We start from the raw sequence: 24,559 nt of genomic DNA, 5'->3' as shown, positions 1-24,559 counted from the left end.
GTAATATATGGCTTTCCTTTTTTTTCCATTTCTGCTTTTATTTAAAAAAAAACCAAGCAGGTCAATCAATGGAAAATACAAAAGAATTGTAACATGTACTCTGAGATGGCATGACATCAATACAGGATGTTTGTCATTTATGATGTTATGCATTACAAGGCAGTACAGCTGTTTGGGAGAATTCCAATGAAAAACTTTCTCAGGGAAAAAAAAACACCTTGTCAAAAACAGTCAGCCACTTTTCACAAGGTGTATTTGCAAACAGTGAATGTTCCCTACGCTTTCTACAGATTCATCTCAGTTCTGAATAATGAAATTCATGTCCTTTTTTCTGGATCGTGCAAAGCACTAATTCTACTCTTACATGTTCAGCCTGGATTTCTGAGAGGCTGGGAGCCTGGGAGATCAGCCAGAGCCAGACGCTAGTCCATGTGCAGTGTACAAGGAGGGGCAGCTACTTCAGCCAGTATCCCAGATGTGTGTCTGGTGTTGGAAAAGGGGTTGGGAATATTTACAGTTTCACAGAAATTTTAAAAACAACAAATGTGGGTATGGTATCATATGTGTCATGTATAAATAGGATTCTAATTTTTTATTGTTATCTTAAGGATGTAGTAAAATGGTAACTTTGTTCACTAAGATGCTGTAAATGCTAAATGTAACATACGCAGTTTGTAAAATCCATATTTGGGTTTAAAACCTATTACATCAAAACCCTATTTATTTAATTCCTCTACTTAAAAAGTCTCTTTTCTGACAGTACTCTCTACTCCAGCCCTGCTGGGTATCTAAAGCTGCTGCAAGAATGACCCAGTTGGCAGATTTTGTCATTGCATCTATCTTCAAACCTCTTTATATTTCATTCTTCCCCAACTTGTATGCTGTCTTCTGCCAGTGTCTGCAGTTTTTAGCTCCTAGATGCTTTTATTGTCTGTCTTTTATTCCAAGTCCTCTTAGCTCAAAATGTTATCTTTTTTGGTGTCCTTTTTCCCTGTCTTCTTTTGTATGGGTCTTGACTGTAAAATTAACCTGGTTCTTACTCAAATATTGTCTGGAGCCCAAACTTGTACTTGTGTGAAAACTCTCACCTGAACTGATGAAGTCTTTAAACTAGAGTTCGAGTATCCATTCAGCTGGTGATCTCCACCCATGCTGCACGGGCACTCAGCATCCATCCCAGCAGTGCCTCTTGGCAGATGCTGACTTGCCCATGCAGAGCTCCCTGTGACCAAGTGTGAGCTTTCACTGGTGCCACAGCAGGCTCATGTAACACTGGCACTGCAGTCTGTGTCATCTTTCTGGGCGATGAGTGCCTTTCCCACCTCCGTCTGCACTGTCTCCCACTTCTGTTTGTCCATAAGCCTCTTTCTTCAAGTATGGATGTCTGTGTGTTTCATATGTGTAAGTAATCATAAATACAGGAAAAGAATTCACTGCTTTCCAAAGCAACAATAGCCTACCCCATGATAAAATAATCAAGGATAGCGTCTCCCTCTCAAAGACTTCTCTGCCCCACCTCCCACCTTTATTCACTCCTATCCTTGTTTTGAAGGTGAAGAATTCATCTTTCTTAGTGCCATACAGGCAACACGGATTTTTATATCTAAGTGATACTCTTTTTTACTTCTTCTTTTTTGGTTTATAGCCAAATGTTACACTGGTTTAGAAATCTCCCAGTATTATTTTTCAAAGTCAATTCTGTAGCTCTCTTTAAGCAGAAGCAGTATCTTCTGTGTTTTTACAGGGTTCAGCACAGACCTTGATCTTTTCAGGACTCAGATTGTACCACAGTATAAATGATAACACCTTCTCTTTGCACCTAAAAAAGAGAGAATATCAACTAATGGCAACCTTTTGTCTTATCAGGAACCTTGTTCCATGCAAACCGTGGGCTGGTTGCCACCCTCTGACCCCATAGAGTTTAGGCATCCCAGATTGTGCTCTGTTACATCTAAGGTATCAAAAATGGAGTTGTGTTTTCAGAGTTTGCTTCCCAGATCTGGAACTGATGGAGTGCAATGGCTAATCATATCAGGATCTGTGTTTTTCACAGGGGACAGTCCCATCTGTCCCGCTGCCTGCTCTTGGCACTCTGGTGACTCTCAGTCTCTGGGCTGAGATGTCTGATGTTTGGATATCCGCCCTGGATGTGCCAGAGTGCAGCTGTTCATCCCCATGTCTCAGCTGGCTTCCCCAGAGCCAATTTCTAGTCCCAGAATTTCGAGTGTTTGTGAATGGAGAGCCTGTTCACAGAGCTCCAAAATCACAGTGAAATCAACCCTCAAGTTCCTCTACAAGGCACTGAGCTAGGGAACAAAATACAACCTTGTGTATTGGTAATCAAACAAAACCTGATTGGGTGGCATTGTTTTACCCTATAAAGTGTAGATGGAGAGGGCCACTTGATTTTCTGGACCTGTTTTTCCACACCTTTGAAATTAAGACATGTCCTACCTTATATTTCCTGACACTTCATGCATTTATATTTGTTAAATGATTTGAGATCCTTAAATTTGCAAACCTGTAAAATTATTGAAAAAAAGTTGTTTACCGGGAACAGAACCCATGTAAGTTCCATTTTGGTGATAAATGTATCCAGTAGAGTCTGCTGTGTAGCAGAGTTTTTTATTACCATATCTTCAAGTAACCAAAACAATAGTTGAGACAATTTTGATCTGCATGTACTCCAAAGGCAAATATCATGCTGACTAAAAGTCTTACTGTATTGGCTGTCACAGTCCAGCTTGGAATACATAAATATCTTCAGTGATATTAAGCTTGCTGCCAAAATATGATGGCTTTTATCAAGTGCTGGCATACTAAAAGAATTATTTGAGATGGTAGTGTTAGGATCCAGATTTAAGATTTTTGCTTAAGGCAGTCAAGGCTTCATAATTGGTAGTGGCTTCATATTTGGTAGTGTCTCATGAGGTTTACACAGTCTTGCATCAAGTTCATTTGAGATTTAGGTAGCATGGGAGGGGATACAGATGGAGTCTGTGGGGAGCTAACCTCAGCCTCCGTGACTAAATTAATTGTTCACCAAAATTCCTGAATGCTTCATGATCTTCCAATATACATCTACCTGTCCAAAGATAAAAATATACTTATTTTGATGTGTTTACCAGATCATGCCCTTCCTGTGCTATCATATGGAAGAGCTGATTTTATTTGTGTAACTTATATGAAGTTGGCTAAATATTTATTCTTGAAAAGAGTCATTTGTACGATGCAATATTTTCATCAGGGATGGCTTAAAGTGTTAAGGCATATCATTTCAAGTGATTAAAGGAAGACATCAAGCAGTTTAAAAACTAATAAACACTACCTAGTGAAAGATACTGATGTCTTTTTTTTTAATCCACAAAGAAATGCATATAGATATATTTCATAGTTCATTTAGCCTAGAAATTCATAGTGTTGGTCTGAGCAAAATGGAATACAGGTTTTGTTTTTGTTTAGTCTGTGAGAGAACATATGAGAATTAAAAATTGGCTGTACAAAATATGTATGAAAATAATTTGTGTTTGAGGATATGCCTCTAAGGAGCATAAAAGATGTAAGGAGAGCCTATGAACCTCTAGAAAACCTTAAAAATGTCTTCTGGAAAGCACAGTGTGCTAAAGAATTACTAACAGGGAACTAGGGGCATTGTATCAAAGCTCCATAGCTCCATTTGTCTTTCCCTTCAATTGCATAGTTTCCATACAGACTTTTTATTTGTTGATTTACCAAGAAATAGAAATGTCTGGGTGACTTAACCAAATATACCATCTGAAAGCCAGCTTTACATCCATATTTATTGCAAGATGCTGTTGTCTGCATCAGTTTGGAAATTACTATTTGCTTGAAAGAGCCCAACTGTAAAGATAGGTTCTGCACATAGTCAGATCCTTTAGCATGAGTGTGCCATTAGTTTACTTCTCTTGATTGTAGAATATTCCTTTCACATGAAGATGCCAGTCACTTGACAATAAGCAAAGAGTAAGGGTAAGGGAATCTAGAATGTGTTTGCCACTAAAGAGACTAGGCTATCCAACTAGTCAACATTAGCTGAAATAAATAAAACAGTTATTTTTAAAATGCTCTGATCTCTAAAATAAAGCTTAGAAGTTATGTATCACTTAAGTTCATAGTGAAAAACCCAAGTATAACCAGTGGATGTAGATGCCTATGAAGAAATTGATTTGGCCATAGATACACACTTGCAGATGATACCAACCATTCAATAAAAAAAAAAAGAGCTGCTTATTCTTCATACTTCAGAAAGGCTATCTAAAAAAAATTAGGAATGCAGCTGAGAATTTTCACACTGAAAAAAATTTACTGTTGTGCAAACACTGTTAAAATTGTTGTATTTATTGAGGACCTAAAAATGAGGGCAAATACTGAAACAATGACAAATTTGGGTAGAAGAAATGAGAGAATATTGTGAGGAGCTTCAGAAAGACTTGAATAAGCTATGTGAATGAGCATCGCTGGGATATGTGGAATTCAATGTTGACATGTTGCGAAGGAACAGTGAAACCACTCATTCACTTTTTTAAATTCAAGGTTAGCTGTAACAGCTCAGGAGAGATGCCTGGCTATTGTTTAATGTATAGGGTAGACAGTTTACTAAACACTTCCACTATTAGTCAAACAGAACAGAATGTGAGCATGTAGAAAAATGGAGCAGAAAATTGTACTGGAAATACCATAATGCTGTTCTGCACTTTCTCACCTTTCTTTATTGCTTTTTTTTTTTCTCATCACCCTGTCTAAAGGAAACACAGCAATAATTTGAGAGGCAGAGGAAAAAAGTAATGAAATGGGCTTCTTTTGGTTTTGAATAAAACTGGAACAGTTAGTGTTGTTTCAGTAAAATGAAATGGGCAGTTGTGTGGTTTCACCAGTTAGCACAGTTCCTAGTTCACACAAACCGCATAAGAGAAAGGCATTCTCAGGAAAAGAAAGGTTTGCCATTTTAAGACTTTTCACCGCCTTCCCAATCTTACTAAGATACTTATTCATTACATTAGTTTTGTATATATTATTATAGCTCCTTTGTAATATTAACAATTCTAAAACAACATCTTGCTGCATAGCCTGATTAGCATGCTAATTGGGCCTCTCCTGTCAAGCAGTTCTAGGGTGGTAGTTTATTCCTGGATATGAAAAGTGAAATGTTATTAAGTGCCCAGTTTTAAATTTTATCTTCTGATTTGGACAGTCTTTCCAGAGATAAATATTGCCTGTTATTCTGCTTCTAAAATGGCTTAATTTGGATATAATCCCAAGTGGGAAACAGGAAAGCCATGTTAGTTGAGCAAAACTTTGATTTGAATGGGACTGTGTATGTTTTAAATACATACATGTGAATTCAGCATTTTGCTGGACTGAGTCAATATATGCCAATACACACATACATACAATCTAGATTTTTAATGAAGATCTATTTCTCAGTCTAGATTTTTAATGAATATCTATCTCTCTATCTATATATATATTTGTATGTCATTAAATCATTATGCTTTTTTTCTTTTGAGAGGGAAAATTATACCACTGAGTTTGTAATATCTTGGAGATGGCTCATGGTTGTTTTTTTTGCCTTGCCTCAAATACACTCCAAAATTTTATTGTAAGGTATGTATGTATTCAGTGTACATTTCGACAGAACTGTTCCTAATGGAAGGTACAGTGAATGTAGCTATTTGGAGCTAAAGAACTCTTCTTTGAACCTTTTTTAAAAAGGGGAAAATACATCAGAGTAAATTATGTGCATTCAGGTAATCCAGAACCACCAAAAAAAAATTGATAGAAAATATTGCTTAGAGAATAACACAGGGAAGTGTGTTTGTGATATAAACGAGGATTTTGAAAATAAGCAACATATTTAAGTAATGTGAATAATCTGTGCATAACAGTTGGAAACGTAACAACCCCATAATATGTCTATAATCCTAATGTGCTTCTTTGCTGTTTTGCAGGCAGACCAGTAATGATTGTAGTTGAATACATGGAGAATGGATCCCTTGACTCCTTTCTGCGGGTGAGGTGCCATTTTCTGATGACATTTGAATAAGAAGCCATTCTAGGTTAAGATTTTAAATCATTTATCATAAATTAATTTCTACATAATGTTATTCATAGATTTTTAGTGAAGAATAGAAGCATTTTCCCCAGGGTACATTTCTGAGGTACAGTGATACATTAGAGCATAACTGGAAAAAAAAGAAGATTTAAACTTAAGAATATAATTGATTTCTTCTACAAGAGTAGTTCCCATATTTAGCAAAATGTATTTCAAATAGTGTTATTATGAAGGAAAAGATAAATTGAAGCACAAATGCCTTGCCTTATGGAAACTGTTCTTTTTGCTCAATCACCTTCAAAAGTACTTTGTTATGATTTTTTTGGTTGGTGAAGTGTAGAATAGACTCAGTAATTGATTTATAATTATTTATGGTTACTTGCATTTAGCAAATTGAATTAGAAAACAGTTCATGGGTGAAATGTCCTGGCACTAACTGACTCCAAGAGGTCACTCAGTAAATATTAAAGAAAGGCTATAGAAAGCACAAAAAATATGCTGACACAATTGCATTTAACTTTTTTGGAAAAGTAGAAAGGGAACACCTTAGCAGAGGGCTCTGGCCCTTAAGCTAAGCTTATCCTAAATAGTATCTTTGTTGGCAGAACCATTGGAAACAGTCCAGAGGCCTACTGACCTGGGACTCTGTGTGAATAATTCAGTTGTCGAGTATTTCCAATTTGTCTTAAAAAGTAAATGTCAACAGTCCTTACCATCCCTCTGCCTTGCCATTGCCATCTTGTATGAGGTAAAGTTGGGGCTGTAGGTAGGGTCTAGAGGAGAAACCTATGGTTCTGTGAACTTGTTTGAAAGGGTATCCCAAGTGCAAAGGAGAGGAGTTCAACATGGAATTGTGAAAATGTTTGCAGGAAAATATAGATGATGATGATCAAGGCTTCTGTGTTAGCAGCAAAAAGGAACTGCTAAGAGAAAAGAGTGAATAAGCAGAAAGGAAAGACTTGACAGCAATTTAGAAAGAAGACTGGTATGAATCAGCAAGAGAGGGAGAGAGAAAGACATACAGAGAGTACCTGTTTGACAACAGGTTGAGATAAAAGGTAACCAGAAGAGGAGAAGAACGTCTGGAACAGAGGATGCTACACTGAAAGCACATCAGAACCATTACTTTAAATATTTCTAGACATTGCTTCCCCCTGCATTTTGCCATTTTGCTTTTGATTATTCCTTTTTTTCTGTAGCAATTCTTGCTCTCCTCTTCACCAGCTCTCCCAAATAATTTTTCATTTTTCTTTGTCAAAACATATGACAGAGACCTGCTAGAGCTTGTCAAAAACATACCAGCACCACAGTTTCTGGTGAGAACTTTCTGATCTCTAAAAATTAAGTAGTTTTCTGGAAAGAGTTTGATATCATCAAGTTCTTTGAGAAACTGAGATGGTTTAAAAAAATCACCTCCCTTGCTTCCTTTTGGCTCATCTGTCTACCTGTATGCAGGAGACAGACTGTTGTTGATTTGGGGACCTGGGGCTGCCATGGTCTGTAGTTTTACAGCAGTGCCCAAGGAAGATTTGTCTGGGCCTGGAACTCTGTTCTTTTTGTGTGTGTGTGTGTGTGTGTGTGCAGAACTTTACAGAAAAGAATAAAGCCAAGTATTGAAATCATCCATGAAAGAGAATTACCTTCCTCTGAATTGCTCTAGTATGATATCTACTTTGCAATTATTCTTGATATGCGTTTATTTATTGCAATAATTACTACTTATTAGGGTACTTTAATAGAAACTGACATTGGCAAAATTATGATGTTATTGTGAAGCAATGCTTCTCACATTGCATCAGATATATTTCCAGGCAAAAATGCTGGGGGGAAATGTGAGCTAGTAATTTCTGCAGCTGGTTTCCATGTATTTTATTTTATAGTTTCAGTTCACACTTCAGATGTGGTTTATTGTTCTAAAATGCTTTTTAAGAGAATTTTAGATAATATTCAGCATCCCAAAACAGTGTAGATATATCATGAGCATTCCTGTTAATAATTAGCAGAGCAAATGGCTCAAAGTGTCCTATTTAAAAAAAAAATCAAGCTGCCTCATTAATAATAGTTGTTTCCCGCAGATATAAGTCTACACTTTTAAAAGTTTTTGTGAAGATCCAAAGAAGCAGAGAGAGTTTATAATATAGTCTGTCTTTCTCATTATTTAAAACTATGACTTTGTTACAATGCAGAGTATTTTTACAGACAGCCAGCATGGTGGAAAATTTCCATTTCTTACCATTAGAAAGAGTCCTCCCCCAACTTCCAAACATTAACCTAGAAGTCAACCAGCAACATTCCTCTGACCTGCTCTTCTGCAAAAGCCTGCAAAAATGGGTCAATCATACAACATCCCCTCAAAGTGAGACTCTTTCATGGACCAAGTGAGGGGATTACAGAAGAAAGAATCCTCATGGAAGACATTTTGCCATCAGCCTCCTCACTACTTTGATGAGACGTTAGCTTTCACACCATTATCTTTTGTGCTAGGAATCGTAAACTCCAAATAAAACTCCCCTTGTCCCCTAAACCTAAAGTCTTAATGGGCTTTACATTCTGGCTTTATAGATGGGCAAATAAAGCACTGAGCTGTTAAGTGATCTGCAGAGTATTGTGCACAAAGTGCATAGCAGACCCTAGAAATGAAAGCTGGTCCCCTGATTCCCAGGCCAGTGCCTTAAATCCATCGTGCATCTTATTTAGTGCTGCATTTTGGTTTCAGTTATGTGACCAAGTCCCCAAATCAGTGCCTTCCTTTCTACTACTTATAAGAAATAAAGAGCAAGCTAAGCTAGATCAAATGTCTTCCCTGCCCCCCAAAATATCTGCCTATCCGAAGCACTAACTTTAGGGTAAAAAAGTAGGCGTGCATTTACAGTATGAAGCTGCTTCATATATATTCATAATGGAAAGACATGAGCTAATTAGAACTGATTCTGTAAGATCATGTTAATTAATAACAGCAGATTGTGCACCACCAGACATCCCAAGTTGCTAGAGACACTTGACACCAAATTTCCCTAGAAATCTTGCATTATTTTTGCAATTATATAAACCTCATTTCCATAAGGTGAAACACAGTATCCTTTTTTCTCACATAAGATTGATGCATGTAAGTCAATCAGTCTCCAAAATATACCTTACATTTGTTTTCAGTGAAGTAGTTTACCTGACCAGAAATGAGGTACATGTGACCTAGAGGCTCTCCTTTTAGCATCACTTCAGCAGCTGCCAGATAGGAAGACTCTGTGCTAGGAAAGAAAGTGGTTAATACCTTAGCATGGGAATGGAGAAGACAGGTACAATTTCCTGTCCTGCTACAAACTTCACATGTAGACTATGGGCAAGGCACATTGTCTTTATGTTTCAGTTACTTGTCTGTGTAATGGAGATCTTAGCAAGCTCTTATTCCACAAGCATACAAGGAAAACAATAAACATGCAAAGGCTGATAGGGCAGCTATCTGTATTGATGGGAAAATGTACTAGATGGATGGTTGCAGTCAGATATGTTTGCTCAGGCTTGTTGATACAGAGCGCACAAGACCTGACAAAACAAACAGCTGTGAGAGAAGCAGGAACACCCCCCCCTCTTCCTCCCGTCTCCAAAACTGAAAGCCCCCAGACCTTTTTAACAGCAGTTTGCCACTGCTGTGGGCTTGAGATGCCTGCATGCCTGTACTCTGAGCGTGGCCATAACTGGGTAAATCAGATGGGTACTTGAATCACTGCTTGATGGTCTTAAAGTCTTCACATCTGACATTAATGTAATCCCTGTTTTGCTGAGAGAAAACAGAGATGAGTGCCACATTGTACCCAAGGCTGTGCAGCAGGTTGGAGGGTGGTATAGTAATATAACCCACAGCTAAACCCCAGTTTCATTCCCTAGCTGTTGTGCTGTGACACAGCAACATTTCCCTCAGTCTTGCCTGACAAATGATTGCAACAATTAGTATAAAAGTTCTTTGCCCCAAGATCAGTCCTTTCAGCCTGATATGCCCAATTAGCCTACTCTCTAAATAGATGCCTTACACACTTAAGGAACTGTTAGGGGTTGAATCTCATCTGTTTTTCTCACAGCACAATGTAACAGGTCATTCTTGGCTGAAGTAATTGGATTTAGCATCATATAGACAAGGCCAGGTTCATAAGGAAGCTAGGTGGTTTGTGTGCTTGGGGGAGTCGTCGCTGCTTGGAGTCAGTTGTGCAGAACACTACCTGGAGAACATCTGCTGCCTTCGCTTTGCTCAGTCTTCATTTTCATGGTGCATTGTTCATTGCAAGGATTTAAACCACGGTAAAGGAACATAGCTTGAAGTTGACTTTTGGGGATCTTTTTGTTTGTGATTGGCTACTTAGAATCATGTAAAATAACCCAAAAGCTGCCACCAGAGTACTTTAATTTGCTTCACTGTGCTGCCTGTGAGTTTTTTCTGCAGCTGCAGACTGCCAGACTACCATCACTGTTTTATTCCCATTTAGTGTCTGAGGCGTGCCAATCAATAGCTAGCACAGTGAGAAAAGAAACAGGGACACAACAACATTAATGTCATCAGAATTCTAGCTAGAATGCATAGCATCATAAAATGTTCTTTAAGAGGCCTGATTATATAAAATAATCTATCTGCTATATCCATTGTATTTGCTCATTCTTCTTTATTAGGAAGGGACTGTGTCCTCTCCAGGAATTAATATGGAAAAGAAAATACGAGGGTTAAGCAGCTCCTGAGAGTTTGCAGCGTTTTTTTTTTAACTGTTCCTTCAAGAGAAAGGTGTTTAGCTTTCAGAGGAAGATGTCCAGTCTTACCACTTTTGGGAGTCTCTGAGTTCTAGGAGGAAGGGATTCATTTACCTAAGGTAATCATAGGGTCTTCTTGCCTTGTTCATTGTTACTGTTTGCAATAGTAATGCTCTCCCTGCCTAATTGCTCTTCTTACCTAAATGCTCTTCCTACCTAAAAACTTGTCACTGATACATTTCCTTTCATTTCAGAAAATTAAAATACTCATTAAATAAAGCTAGATTTACTTACAGGCATTCACAGTATGCAAAAATTCTGTAAAACAATTAGATTATCTTCTTCTAAAGAAAATATTTTCTAAAGATTCTGTGAAAAGTAATATGCTTAACTATCTTAGAACATTAACTGCAACAGAGTGTATAGCAAATGAAAACACCAGAATTCATCACCAAATTTTAATCCCTTGAGGCAAGTCTAGCAGAGGCTAAGATAAGTGTAAAAATAAGTGAAAAATATGTTACTAGAAGGAGAAAATATTATGGTGTGTTGCTCTTTGATGCAGTAATGGTTATGAATTTATTCTCAGAGCAGCTTTGCCATCAGGCTCGCCCTTCTTGTAAACAAGAGGTTAGATGCTGCAGTAGACACCTATTTTCAGTAAGTTTGGGGGAAAGGGAGAAAAGAGAAAAATGAAGAAATGTAGAAAGTTCTATAAAATGATGTTGTAAAATATATGCTGTAAATCTATCGAATATAGCCTCACTAGTCAGAGCCAGCTTTGGGGAAAAAAGACCAGATGACCTTTGCTAAGTTTAGTGGTTCCTGTTATTATTTATCTGCAGCCAGAGAGGAAACAACATTAAAGCTCATAACTAATGCTCCTTCTTTTGCTTTCACATGCAGCATCCATGTGCACTTTTATTTATCAGAGGCATGTTACTTTCCTGATACGATAAAGGTAGCATTTTAGTATCCTTTGCAACAAAGTCCTGCTTTAAAAAATAACTCAATAAAAAAGAAAACCTGCACTGGAGATTGCTGATACAGATATTTTTTTCAGAACCAAAAAAAATCAAAATTGAGCAGTTAGAAACTGAGTTTGAATTAACTTACTAGTGAAATTACAAGCAGGCTGTATTCACATGACTCAAGATTAGACTGAGAAGCTGGTATTATTGATGCCACAGAGCAAACATTTGCTCTCAAGCAATGTTTTACCCTGTTAAGAGAAGGTAGAAGGCAATATTTTTAATACTGCTGTGAGGTCATTTACAAATGCTGATTTTGTTTTAATCATTGTAGATAACCTTCCTACTCAGCAACAAGAGATGTATTACAAACAACTGTCTTGTGCTTGAAGCCACAAAGAATTCCATAGTTAATGTGGAAACTAAACTTCTAGTGTTTCAGTGTGCTCTTTATCTGTGAGGATTTGTGGATAATACATAAGAAACCAGGAGATTAGAACAGGGCCAATGTAGCCTTGTCTTTAAAAAGAAGGGAAATTACAGGCCAGTCAGCTTAATGTCAACTGCTGTAACATTTCTGGAACAAATTATCAAAAAAATATTTATAAACACCCTAAAGATAACAGTGTGATAAATATAAGCCAGCATGGATTTGTCAAGAACAAATATGTCAAACAGCCTGGTTTTCCTTTGTAATGGGGTTGTAGGCTTTGTGGATACAGGAGAAGCAGTTGATATCATAAATCTTGACTTCAGTAAGGCTTTAAAACTCTGTCACATGAGATCCTCGTGAGCGGCTAGAGAAATATGGTCTTGATGAAGCATCTATATGTGGACGCACTACTGGTTACATACTGTGTGGAGAGAGTGGACTTTTGACAGAAAGATATATGAAGTAGGGTTGTTCTGTAGTACATGTTTCCCCATATTTTCATTAACCTTCTGGATCCTTAGAATGAGAGTAAAAAATTTTCAGGCAATGCAAAGCTGAGTCACAATGCAGGCAGATAGGAGGACAGAGCTAGAATTTAAAATCACCATAGCAAATTTAAGAAATAAATTAGAAAGTAATTAGTTTTAGAAAGTAATTAGAAATAAGTAGGGACAAGAGCAAGATGAGGCTGGAACAAGCAGCTGTAGAGTAGAGGACAGAGAATAAATGGTCAGGAAGAAGTTCATTGGAAGAAATGAATCTAGAGTCTACAGTAGGCCAGGGATGTCATGGTGCTGTGAAAATGGCAAATAGCACACGGGGGTCTAGAAACAGGAATGTCCTCTGCAAGGTACCTGAAGTGACCCTTCTTCTATGCTTAACATTGGCAAGGCCTCAGAGTACTATGTCTAATTTGGGCCATAACACTTCGAGAAGTATATGAAATAGCTGGGCAGAGTCCACAACGGAATCAAGAAAGAGCAGGTGTCAGGAAAACAAGATTTGTATCAATGAACTTGTATTTAGCCCAAGAAAAGGAGTGGAGAGGTGGTGAGTCTTCATGTATATAAAAAGCAGCTGCAAAGAGGAATTAAAATCTGTTCTGTGTCAATAAAAGTGCAATTCTCAAGGGAGCCTAGGCAGTAAGTCTGACAGTCTTATTTAAGATGGTCCTAGCACACGGTGGATAAGAAATAATGGCCCTAATGGTCTTGAAGAAGAGGTTAGAAAAACATGTTGGGAATGACATGGGGTGAGGAGATGATCTAGATGCCCCGCAAAGTCCCTTCCAGCTCTGCAATTCTGTGATAGCTGTGTGCTAGCAGTGTGTACCAAAGCGGGCAGGGACAACTGGTTAGGACAGGCCAGCCCTTTATTATTGCTGTAGGAAAAGAAAACATTGTCACAGATTAGAAGGCTGTTGGTGCTATTCTGTCCAGGTTTGAGTGTGGCTATTGCACCTTAAAATAAGGGCACCAGTCCAGCCTTGAAAAGACAAAATGTTTATTTGAAAGCCCAGGGAAGGGCTCCATCTGGCAACATTTCTTTTGATTTTAAAAAGATTTCCTAGTAGTAGAAGCAAGATGTACATCTATAGTCCATTCTGATGACAGTATAATAACCCATATTTTTAATGCTTGAAGAGGCACTTAGATTCTTGTCCTATGGGATCACTCAATAGTATTTAAAATGAACTAAAGTAATTTCGGTCTTATGTTTTATGAACTTACATGTTATTAATTGTATGGAATCGTGTTAACAGCTGATTAAAGAAATTGCTAGTTGACATAAATCAGTACCAGTAATAAAAATCTAAGTGCCATCCAAAAGCATGAGTTATACTTCTAGGTAATACCAAGTTGCAACTTGAGCCTTGAAAGATTTACCCTGATAATGTTCTAGCATTTACTTTGCATGGTAGAACAGTAATAATAAATACATAGCAAAAACTAGATCCTTTGTAAAGCAACCAAAGAAACTGTCACCAGTGAATATGATCTGAGTTGAAACTAGGAGCCCACACAGGTTTCAATGCTATACTCAATCTAAAATAAGATCTAAATCATCTTCAGTAAAATATTTACACCTGTGGCAAATCTTATATGCCTCTCAGAATATGAGGCCCTAAAAGTGCTAAAATCTCATTCTGCCCTATAGGGTAAATATAGAGGTGAGATCTGAAATAAATCAAAGTCTAGAAACAATACAGAGAACTTTACCCACCACACTTCCAGAAAGTAATTTATAGAAAAATGGAAAAAATCTTCTGAAGAACGAAATTCCATTAACCTGTAGAAAAACACAGATCTGTTGTATAGGCTTGAGCTGGAAAGTAGAGGGTAAAAAACAATGAAAGAAACTTAAGAGAGGACTTCTTTCTTCCTCCTCTGAAGTAACTGATCTTCTTCACTGACCCATTATACATCCATGCTACTGAAAGATCTGTAACAGGATTAGGATATTTAATGCATGCAAGATTTCCAAGGCAAACAGTAGCTAAATGGAAAACAACATTTTCCAGGGCATTAACAGGGCTACATAAATGCAATGCCAACTAGTCAGACATTGCATCTATACTCAACTGATGAGAAAAGTTTATTTAGCAAAGCCATTAAACCCTGATTAAGATTTGATGGGACAATATGATAAATGTGGTAAGTCCACTGTGGTCTGAATGCTGCCAGTATTGATTAACATCCTTAGCAGCCCAGTGGGAATCCTATCTAAAGCACATTTCACATATAAGGTATGGGAATCAGAATAAACCCTAGTTAACAACTGCTGTATCATTCAGATGAGTATGTTATGTCCTTATAGGACAAGAAAGTGAAACAAGAGATAAAGGAAAGTTGCTAAAGGATTCGTTTGACTCCCAGACGTGTGTGGGGATTTACAAATGCTGAAGATATGAGGCCAGATTCATACCTGGTATAATTTTACCAACTTAGTTGAATTTCCCAAGGGTTAAATTTGGCCTGTAGTCTCTGACTGGTCAGCTTAAATCAGACAAGTATTTTGATATATGGGAAAATAATCATTTATATATTGCAAGGGAATACAGCTGGCACAGACACCAAAGCAAAGGAAGTAATTACAGAGAGGGTTGAGAGAGAGAAGATTGTTTTGCTGACAGGAAGAATGAAGCTGTTCCAACTGTGAGGATCAAAATGAAATGATATAAAACCAAGCATGAGAAGAGGCGGGAGAGCAGTTGTGGAATAGGATTCAGAGAAATATGTGGAGGAAGAAGGAGAACAGAATAAAATTGTAACTGATATGTTAGCAAGTGTGTCATTTTTTTAAAGGTGAAGAAAAGCTTGAGCTTTTTGTGTCAAGGCAGAAGCTCAAAGAAATTTAAAAGAAGGAGAGAATGGCAAAAGCATGAGATTGTTTTTAGCTTAAACATTTCTGCTGTACTGGTAAGGCAAACAGTGAGATTTGGAAAGAGTGGAAAGGGCTATGTTTTATTAAGTCACTCAAGCATTTGAAGGAGCATAAATTAAAAGAAAGAATGAACATTTGTGATTTGAAGGGACAAAAGGTTAAGGGAAGTGTTGCAGATGAGTCTGAGGTTTTGATTCTAGATAGCTAGTGAGACAATGGAACTGTTAATGATGATAAGGAGGAATTAAAATCTAGAGGTTTGGGGGAGTTTTTTTTTTTTTTTTTTTTTTTGCAAAAAAGTCCTAGGTGCTTTGTTCAAAATTCCTAACTCAACATTCAGCTAAAAAAAGGAAACTATCCATGCAGGGTAATTGTGAAGACTATGAACTGTTTGCACACAGCTCAGTAAAGTTTGAGTGAATTGAGGAGATGGAATTATTAAGTAAAATGTAAAACACCAAATCCAGTGTGGCTTCGATAGATAAAATATTGGATAGGGCTCATGTCCTTATTTTCTTGGAAGAGGCTTTAAGTAATTAAGAATATTCTCTTATGTCTCTTTTTGCTTAATTGCTTGATGGAATTTTTTTATTTAAAAGATCTATTGCTGGCATGTTTTGGACTCTGAAAAGTTCCCCCTTCTTATGAAAGGGATCTGTAATGAGGAATCTAGTAGCCCTGTAATAGGGGATTTCCATTTATAAAATGTATGGTTACCACACTGGAGTCTTACCTTGGCCCTCACCTGATTGCTATCTGCAGAACTATGTGCTTTGTGCCCTTAGAGCTAAGAGCTAAGTGCAGGTGGCTCTGATGGAGACAGTAAAGTGGGAAGGGCTTATAGGTGTGACAAGTTGAACATAGCAAGGCTGCAGAGCACTGAAACAGGAGAAACAGTGAGCACCTTCAAGAGAAAAGGTTATTCTGAGTCTGTCATAAATAGCTAGTTTCAAAGATGCATCAGTAAATGTACTTTGTTTGGAGAAGTCTGTGAGAGGGCTGTCTTTTGTGGCCACTGATGGAAGTGTGGCTCCATAAATATGACTGTTTCTGGGCAGTGCAAGACCATAGCGTGTTTTGGCAGACTAGGTGTGCTAGTTTCCAAGCTCTTGCATTGTGATATGTTGGCTTAGGATAGCAGCTTTGGAATCTAATCGCCTGTCCACCATGTGTATCTTTGTTTTCCCCTTTTCTTTCCTTTTTTTGGCTGGCTTTGTTTTAACCTGATGTAACAATATTAACTGGTAAACACTGTCCATACTCCTTGCTTTCATATCCTGCTGCAGTTAGACTCTTCTGCTGACTGGTTTATTAAGGGAATTGAAAGTGTTTCAAGACTCTGTGCAAGCTCTACAAACTGCAGAATCTACATCAGCTCTGCCTTTTCTGCTTGTTAAGTTTGTCTTCCTTCTGTTTCTACCCAACAGAGTTTAATGAAACAATAGCAACATTAAGAATTTTTTTCCTCTGATTTCTATATAGGCAAGCAACTCTTTCAAATTAGCAGCCTGTTATGTGCACCAAGTAATCAAATGCGAAGCACTTCTTAATTGCCACTTAAGAATGTCTAAATTCTTGATTCAAGTACAGATATAATATATATTAGAGACAGGACTTGTTTTGGTACTGCTCCATCTCGGAAGATGGATTAATAACGTAAGGAGCAAGTAACACTAAACCTTTCCCTTTCTGGGTCATCTTTTTTTACGTTAATTACAGCTGAGACCTCTGGGATGGGTCACCTTGATGAAGAATGTTTCTATTCTTTGAGGATTTTTTTTCTTCATTTCTAAGGCTTAGATTTACACTTGAGAGACTTTTATCTGAGATGCAGCAGAAAGAATTTGATGCACAAAAGGGAAAGCAGTTTTGCTCCAGTGCTTCAATAAGTTCATTTCTTTAACAGCTCTGTGCAAAATTTCCCTCTCAAGAGGCCTATTTTAAAATGTTTAACCAATGGTTATGAGTGCCTTGGCTCTCAGTGTCTGGTCACTGTGATGATGCCTTTCATCAGCCTTCGGCATAAGGGAAGCTTAGTCCTACCATAGAGGAAGATGCATTAGTCTTAGTAAAAGCTGCTGTGGGACTCGCTCCTCAGTTATTGTAGTGGGAGCTGTAAAAACACATCATTGTGTTTGTCTCAAAGACCTAACTGTCTGCAGTGCATAAGATGTCCCCACAGACAAGGGAGCACAGGAGATAACAAATCTTTTGAGGAACCTTGCAAAAGTTTTCACTCTCTGCTTACGTTATGTTGGATGTCCTTTAATGGTTATTTGATGCATCAGGTGCAGCTACCACCAGTGCAGACCATCCTAGGTGAATAAGACACTGCTAAGAACTGAAAGGGGCCGAATACTGATTCCTCCTTATTTCTTTAAATTCATGTCTTGATTAGCTAGCTATAGGCCCCAAATCAGTGAATACTGATGGATACTCAGAAATCCTTTCTGATCAGAGATTAAGTTAAGTGTATCTGTACAGTTCAGCTTATCGCTTTGCTGAATCTAATGAATTTACTGAACTTACTCTTAAGTTCTCACATGCAAAATCCATGTAACTTAGACGTATGAATTAAGCAACAAAAATACCCTGAATGCTGGTCAGGACACTGCTGCTTGTAGGTAGTCCAATGCTGAAGATGATGAAGGAAAAAAGGAAAAGTTCACTTGCTTGCAGGAAAGAGTTGTTTTTGTTTGGCTGTTCCTGCTAACATAAAAGCCTGGCTCACTGAATAATCCATGAGAAGCTAAATATCTGCCAGCAGAGGTCACAGAAATACTGCTGCAAGCAGCTTGCTGTAAAGGGTAGATAGGGCAGACATAAACCAGGCAAAGAGCTCTAATCAGATTTCTGAATAGGTTCTCACTTGGTTGCCACTGCCACAAAATCCAGTAAGCTTCTGATCCTTTTATTAACCATTTGCAATGTACACAAGTGTTAATTTTCATTTTACAGATAGAGGACTGAGGTCCACCAAGATTAACCAGATAGGCAAGCATTGCTGACAACATAACTCTTATTTAGATGTTTAATTCCAAAGATTTCAGCAGGAGTTAAGCAGCTTAATGCCTTTTGGGGTCTGGGCTTGAATGGTTTATTCTGTCACCCGGGAAGACTGTGGAAAGGCCACTCGTAACCACTGAATCTCAGCCCAAATCTTCTGCTTTTCAGTCTAGTGTCCAGAGATGATGTGGTGTTAAATGCAGTACAAACATGAGGTAAATCAGTCACTGCCACAAACTTCTTCCAGCTTAAAAAAAGAGCAGAAAAAAAAAAAAAGAAATCAGAAAAATAGTAAGAAACAGCAGTATCTCACGCAGACAACCAAGACTGCAGCAATTAAAGGAGCACTTCTTATTTCCTGAGGGCATGGAGTAAGAGATGATGAGAAAGGATTTTTCTGTTTATTGTCATTCTTATGTTACAAAATTGAGTTTGGGGAAAGTGTTTTTAGTAATTGAGGGTAAATGCCATTAAATGCTGTCAGTGAAAAGAATATGGAGAGTAAGGAATTGCTGAAGAAGAGGGGGATGAGCCGCATAGTGAGAGATGGGATAGCTAGTGCTGCTAAACAAGTTAAATAAACAACAACAAAAAAAGTTTGCAGTGAGCTGGTTGGGTTGTAAATGCATTTGAAATACAAGCTGTAGTTAATAGCACTGGTATGAAATTCATGAAGACTAGCTATGTTCTTTGAACTTGCGCTTTAACTTACTTGCAGAAGCATGATGGCCACTTCACAGTCATCCAGCTGGTTGGCATGCTACGTGGAATTGCATCTGGCATGAAGTACCTCTCTGACATGGGATACGTACACCGTGATCTGGCAGCCCGTAATATTCTGGTCAACAGTAACCTCATGTGTAAGGTCTCTGATTTTGGTTTGTCGCGAGTGTTGGAGGATGACCCTGAAGCCGCTTACACAACAAGCGTAAGTTTCTCTTATCTAATTTGAACAGTGTATTGCCTTGTGCCAACTATTTTTCTGTTATTCCGGTTTCAGACTTATCTGTGCCATAGGAATAGTAGTTTGAATTGGCTGGTTTTGTTCCACTGTCAGTGCATGTGGTTTGATAACATTGTCAATTTTTTTAAGGGAAGTTTTTTTGATTTTGGTTGGGCGAGTGGTTTATAGTCTTTGGTGAAAACTTTAAGCAAATGGAGAAATTTTAAGCAAATCTTAAAGCAGATGTAAGTGAGAGACTTTTCCATTCTTGAGTTTCCATATCCTTTCCACTTTTGCTTCCCTTTGTTCATTTACAAAAGGGCTCTTGAAAGGGTGGGAGGAAATATCACTGATTCCACTGTTGGAAGCAGAGCGTCAAGCCTTGCATTCATAATTTTTTTTTTTAATGTTACTGAAAAGTTTTTCTGAAAACAGAAGGTTTTTTTTTCTGACAGGATAGGTACAACCTTATTTTCAAGGTTTAAGTCTCATCCCATTAATTCTTAAAATTCTTTACACTATGCAAGTAAATTGTCGTTATAAGGGAGAATGTTTTTTCTCTGAAGTGAAAAATTCTTCAACCTGGAGGAGCTTGTTCAAATTTGACTTAGAAGAAATAAATAAACTGTATCTGCAGCATGAAAAAAAATAGGAAACTGAGTGTGTTGGTGTCCAAAAAAAAAAAAAATCCAGATACAACACTTCTTCATTACAGAAAAATGTTCAATTACCTTTTTTTCAATTACCTCTTTATTACCATAATGTTAAGAATCATAGCTAAATATAAGCTGATTTCAAGTAATGTTAATCTCTATCACTAATAGAAAGTAAAATGACTTCAGAGCCAGGGCACATTCTCATTAATATTCTCCCAAAATGCACTGAATTTGTATGTTCCCATGAGAGGGCACAGTGACAGAATGCTAACAGAGATAATAAATTAGTGTTAAATAATTTATTTCAACCTACTTCTCCAAAAATACTTTCTCTTTAAAAGGTGATTTATGGCCAAAATGGGGAACTCATCTAATTTAACTGCATTGTAATAAGTATTTTGCTTGTTCTGTTGAATTCAATACAGCTACTGAATTGGGATTACTCTTTTTTGGGGGGGGGGAGGGGAGTTAAACCTAAAATATGTATTTTCAGAGAAGTTCACTGTAAATTTGGGGCACTTTTTAGAACAAGGTCTATGTAGAATTGCAAACGAACTGAAACAGAGCAAGTCACTCTACAAGGTTTCCTTGCAATGTTAATGTTCAGACCACAAAAAAAAAAAAAAAGCTTAATAGTTTCTTCCTCTATAGAGGAGACTTCCTTCATTTAGTTCTCAAAACCTCTTTTGCTTCATACTGAATTGTGAGGATTGGAGGAAAAATAAACATTACAGCAGCTTAACAAGTTATTGCATGTTGGCTAAGCCTTGCTAATTGTCCATGTGAGCGTGTTTAACTGGCAGCAAATGCCCACGGTGAAAGGCAAACTAAATTATATTGCTCAGTACTGATTGTGCAATGCTCAGCTGGTGGAAGGCACTGGAAATTGTAAAGCAGTTTTGCCCACCAAAAAAAACCACGAAAAACACCAAATGATATTTTGAGGTTTTCAGCTATTATCTATCCTGTAAGTTTTTAATGGATACTGAACAATTAGTTTCTCACAGTAGTTAGTGCCCCCCTTTTTTTTTATTGTAGCTAGAGCTGCTTTTCATCAGGAAATTCTACTTCGTTAAAACAGAAACATTTCATGGAATTATATCTGTGTTAATAGGACAGGATTTTGATGAAGTGCTCGCTATTTTTGTATCAGTTCACCTGGTTGGTCAACGCAAGGGCCTGCAAGTCCGAGGCAGCTGTTTTAGGTAGGTCACCTCGGAGCCAGTGCCCTCAGTCCTCCAAGGCTGCAACCACAGGCTGCGGCAGGAAAACACACAGTATTGCTGAGCAGGTAGCTATAGTGGGTCTATTGGGAAATTGCAAATCAGGAGGGGATGTTACAGAGGCTGCTGGCCAGTGACAGGACAGTGAGTTAGCCAGAGCTTTAAGGTGCATCTGCATTGGCCTTGAACTTCACAAAGAAGACCAAAAACCTTTGAAACTCGAGGAGTAATGCTATGTTTTATTAAAATATCAACTAGAAACTTTTTTTAAATAGGGAAAATTCAAAGCAACAGTGTCAGGCAAAATAGAAATTAAAAGCATTTTAAACAACTTATTCCTTTGACCCCAGCTTCCTATGTCTTTCCAAGCAGGTCTCTGCTTGCAGCCTCCATTTCAATTGCAGTTCATGCTGCAGCTTTTTGAGTCTGAATTCTGCATTGTACCCCTCTGGTCCTTGAGAAATTTCTTTCTCTCATCTCTGAGAGCAAGCTGAGTGCTCTAATCCCTGTTCTGCATTGGGCTCGCTCTGCATGATCTGGTGATGGCCAGGTTTTCCCTGGGATGCTCCTGCCTTCCATATCCTCCAACTTTTGAGTCTTGCTCCCCTTGAGCAGGTTCAGTATGTTTCTACCTTTAGGGAGTCAAATAGCCCAGTCAGTTTTTAAAGGAACGCAGCAGTCAGGAGCAAAAAAGGGGGAAGGGGGGGTAAGTGTCTGTCACAGTGGCTAAGGAGGACTCTGAAGGAGTTCACCCTTTGAGCAGGCTTTCACAGTAACGGAAAAGAATAAAACCCCACGCTGGAAAGGTGACATGCCATCACACAGTTTTCACTGACCATTACACCACAGGCATTTCTCCTGATCACTCTTTCTTTCTATGGTAAGTAAAAAGGTAAAAGAAGTCACCTTACAGCACCTTACTGGTCAGGAAATGACAAATTTTCTGATCCCATTCAGACATCGGGAGGAAACCAATTTGTCCCAAACATACAGGAATTTGATAGTTGGGATTTGATGCCTTGCAAAACTTGACAAGCCTAAACTCTGGCTGTGAGGTTCTTGAAGAGAATTATGAGCTCAGTATTTTACTCACTACAAGTCATAAATATTCTTCAGTAGGCATGAAACTATTCACTAGCAGAACCTCCTGGCACTTTTTTTTAAAAAATGGCGTTCACAGAAAGGAAGTAGTCCAGGATTTCTTCTTGGGGAAACATACAGCATATAGGGGAGCTGTTCTATTAGTATCTCAGAATACTCCAAGAATATCCATCACCTGATATTCTGGGAGAACTCATGAACACTTTCCAGCATCAGGCCGCATGTGTTACTAGAGCTTTTGCAGCATATGTGTATTCAGTTTAATTTCATACTGTGTTTTTGTCGCATGGAGTGTAAATCCTCAATGCCTTTACCAAGATTCTGTGCTCTTAGAATTCATGTTTCCCCCTGCAGAGATTTTCTTGGTAACAGATAAGTTATCTATAGGTACAAGAAATCCATAGAGTTGGTCTGCATTTTGCATAGTATTCTTTTTAGGCTCACATTTCCTTTGTCCATCTTCTGCCAATACACTACTCTCTGTCAGTGTTCAGAGGAAACTCTGATTTTTTTTCTTTTTTGTTGTAGTCCTGGTGCCAGAAACGGACTGGTACAATTGGATATTTTCTTTGTTTAAAAACATCTGCAAAAAAATTAGCCAATTGGAAGCTGAAGGATGGGATTTTCTTTCAACATATCTGTTGTGTGGGTCTCAACAGTGTGAATGTTGTCCCCCAGGCATGTAAAAATAGTGAAATGAAGCAAAAAAATGAAATATTGTAAAGCTGTCATTCCCTGCGACAAAACAGGTTGTATCCTCCCAGAAATAAGCTAAGAAGCCCTTTTACCTTTTGAGCTTCCATGTCTTAGCAGGCACAGCCTTGAGTCATAGGCAATCACCATCTTTTGCCTTGTCCTCCTGTTTTCATCCAGTATACCCATCTTCATTTTCAATCGCTGGCTTAGGGCAGATGTTACATTCTGACTATTGGCACATCCTCCAACACATAAGGCAAAAAATAGAGTTTGAGGTCTAGGAAAAGCAAGGGAAGATTTTGAAAGGAAACCACCTAGAAAATTATTACACTCTGTTTACACTGAAACACTAGTTAGGAGACAGTAATCAACTAACAGTGATGGAACTTGAGGAATGCTCTGAAGTACCACAATTAAAAGTCAGTATGTTTCCCAAGAACTTCGGGCTGTGACATTACTGGTAGAAGAGCTGTTGACTGTTTTAAAAGTATGTGAAAAGACTGAAATCTCAGAAGACAGTTTTCTGATGTGTGAAGCCTTTTTATTTTTTTTTATTTTTTTTCTCCTCCATCAAATTGAGACAAAGAATGTAAATGTCTTTTTGATAAGAGGTAGGAAATAAGAGATTTGCCTCTGTTTGCTATCATGGATGGCAAGACTTACAGCAAGATATAATTTCAGAATAGGAGGAGGGAATTAAGACCTAATAACAGCCAACTTCTAATCTTTGTGTTTCAGATGGATCAGGAAAGATGAGGCAACTTCTGAGATAACTGAATAGTATGTTTCTTTCCATGGAGACAAAATTTTCATTTTTACTAGTGGTTTCCAGGGCAACAGTAGCTCATAAAAAGATATTTCAAGTATATAAACAACTGTTCCTGTCAATACAGAGAACATCTAGGCTCTTGTATCCCTCGTTTCAGATAGACTATGTTATATGATGTGGATTCATTTTCTTTAAAATACAGTCAGGGTTCACCTATATTTAGAAAAGAACTATGAGCTTCCAGGAAAACTTTGTACGTGTAGCAAAATGTGTGTGCATATGTAAATGGAACAGGGTATGTGGTACCACTGCAAAAAGGACTGAAACGGTATTTCTGTTAATGGTGACACCTTAATATTCTTCTTTAAAAACTGATTTTTAGTGAGATAAAACCTGCTACAAACTGAATTATGTGGTACATAAAGAAATACATTCCAGTTTGCTCTTTCTTACCTGCTTTATTTCTGAATTCAGCCTAAATATATTTTAGTCTTTCTTTTCCATAATACTAGTTAGAGAATTGAATTATTGCCTTGTCTTCACTGCATCACTTGATGGACTTCATGGGTCTGA

At 37.8% G+C, this 24,559-nt stretch overlaps 1 protein-coding gene across 7 annotated transcripts in view; it reads left to right on the top strand.

Annotated features, from left to right (window-relative positions):
* Positions 1-24,559, top strand: part of EPHA6 (EPH receptor A6) — a 550,821-nt gene that overhangs the window by 466,914 nt on the left and 59,348 nt on the right. For all 7 annotated transcript variants that reach the window (XR_010884765.1, XM_067300370.1, XM_067300386.1 and 4 more), the window contains 2 exons: positions 5,970-6,031; positions 19,317-19,526. Coding sequence is in view for 6 of the 7 variants with exons in the window: in XM_067300370.1 (XP_067156471.1) it covers positions 5,970-6,031; positions 19,317-19,526 (272 nt within the window). In the remaining variant the exon portion in view is untranslated. The remainder of the gene's footprint in view (positions 1-5,969; positions 6,032-19,316; positions 19,527-24,559) is intronic.

Source organism: Apteryx mantelli, chromosome 1, assembly GCF_036417845.1.
Source record: "Apteryx mantelli isolate bAptMan1 chromosome 1, bAptMan1.hap1, whole genome shotgun sequence".
In the NCBI taxonomy this organism is placed as follows: Eukaryota; Metazoa; Chordata; class Aves; order Apterygiformes; family Apterygidae; genus Apteryx; species Apteryx mantelli.
Note: the sequence above shows the minus strand (reverse complement) of the source record. Positions and strands in the feature narration are given on the sequence as shown.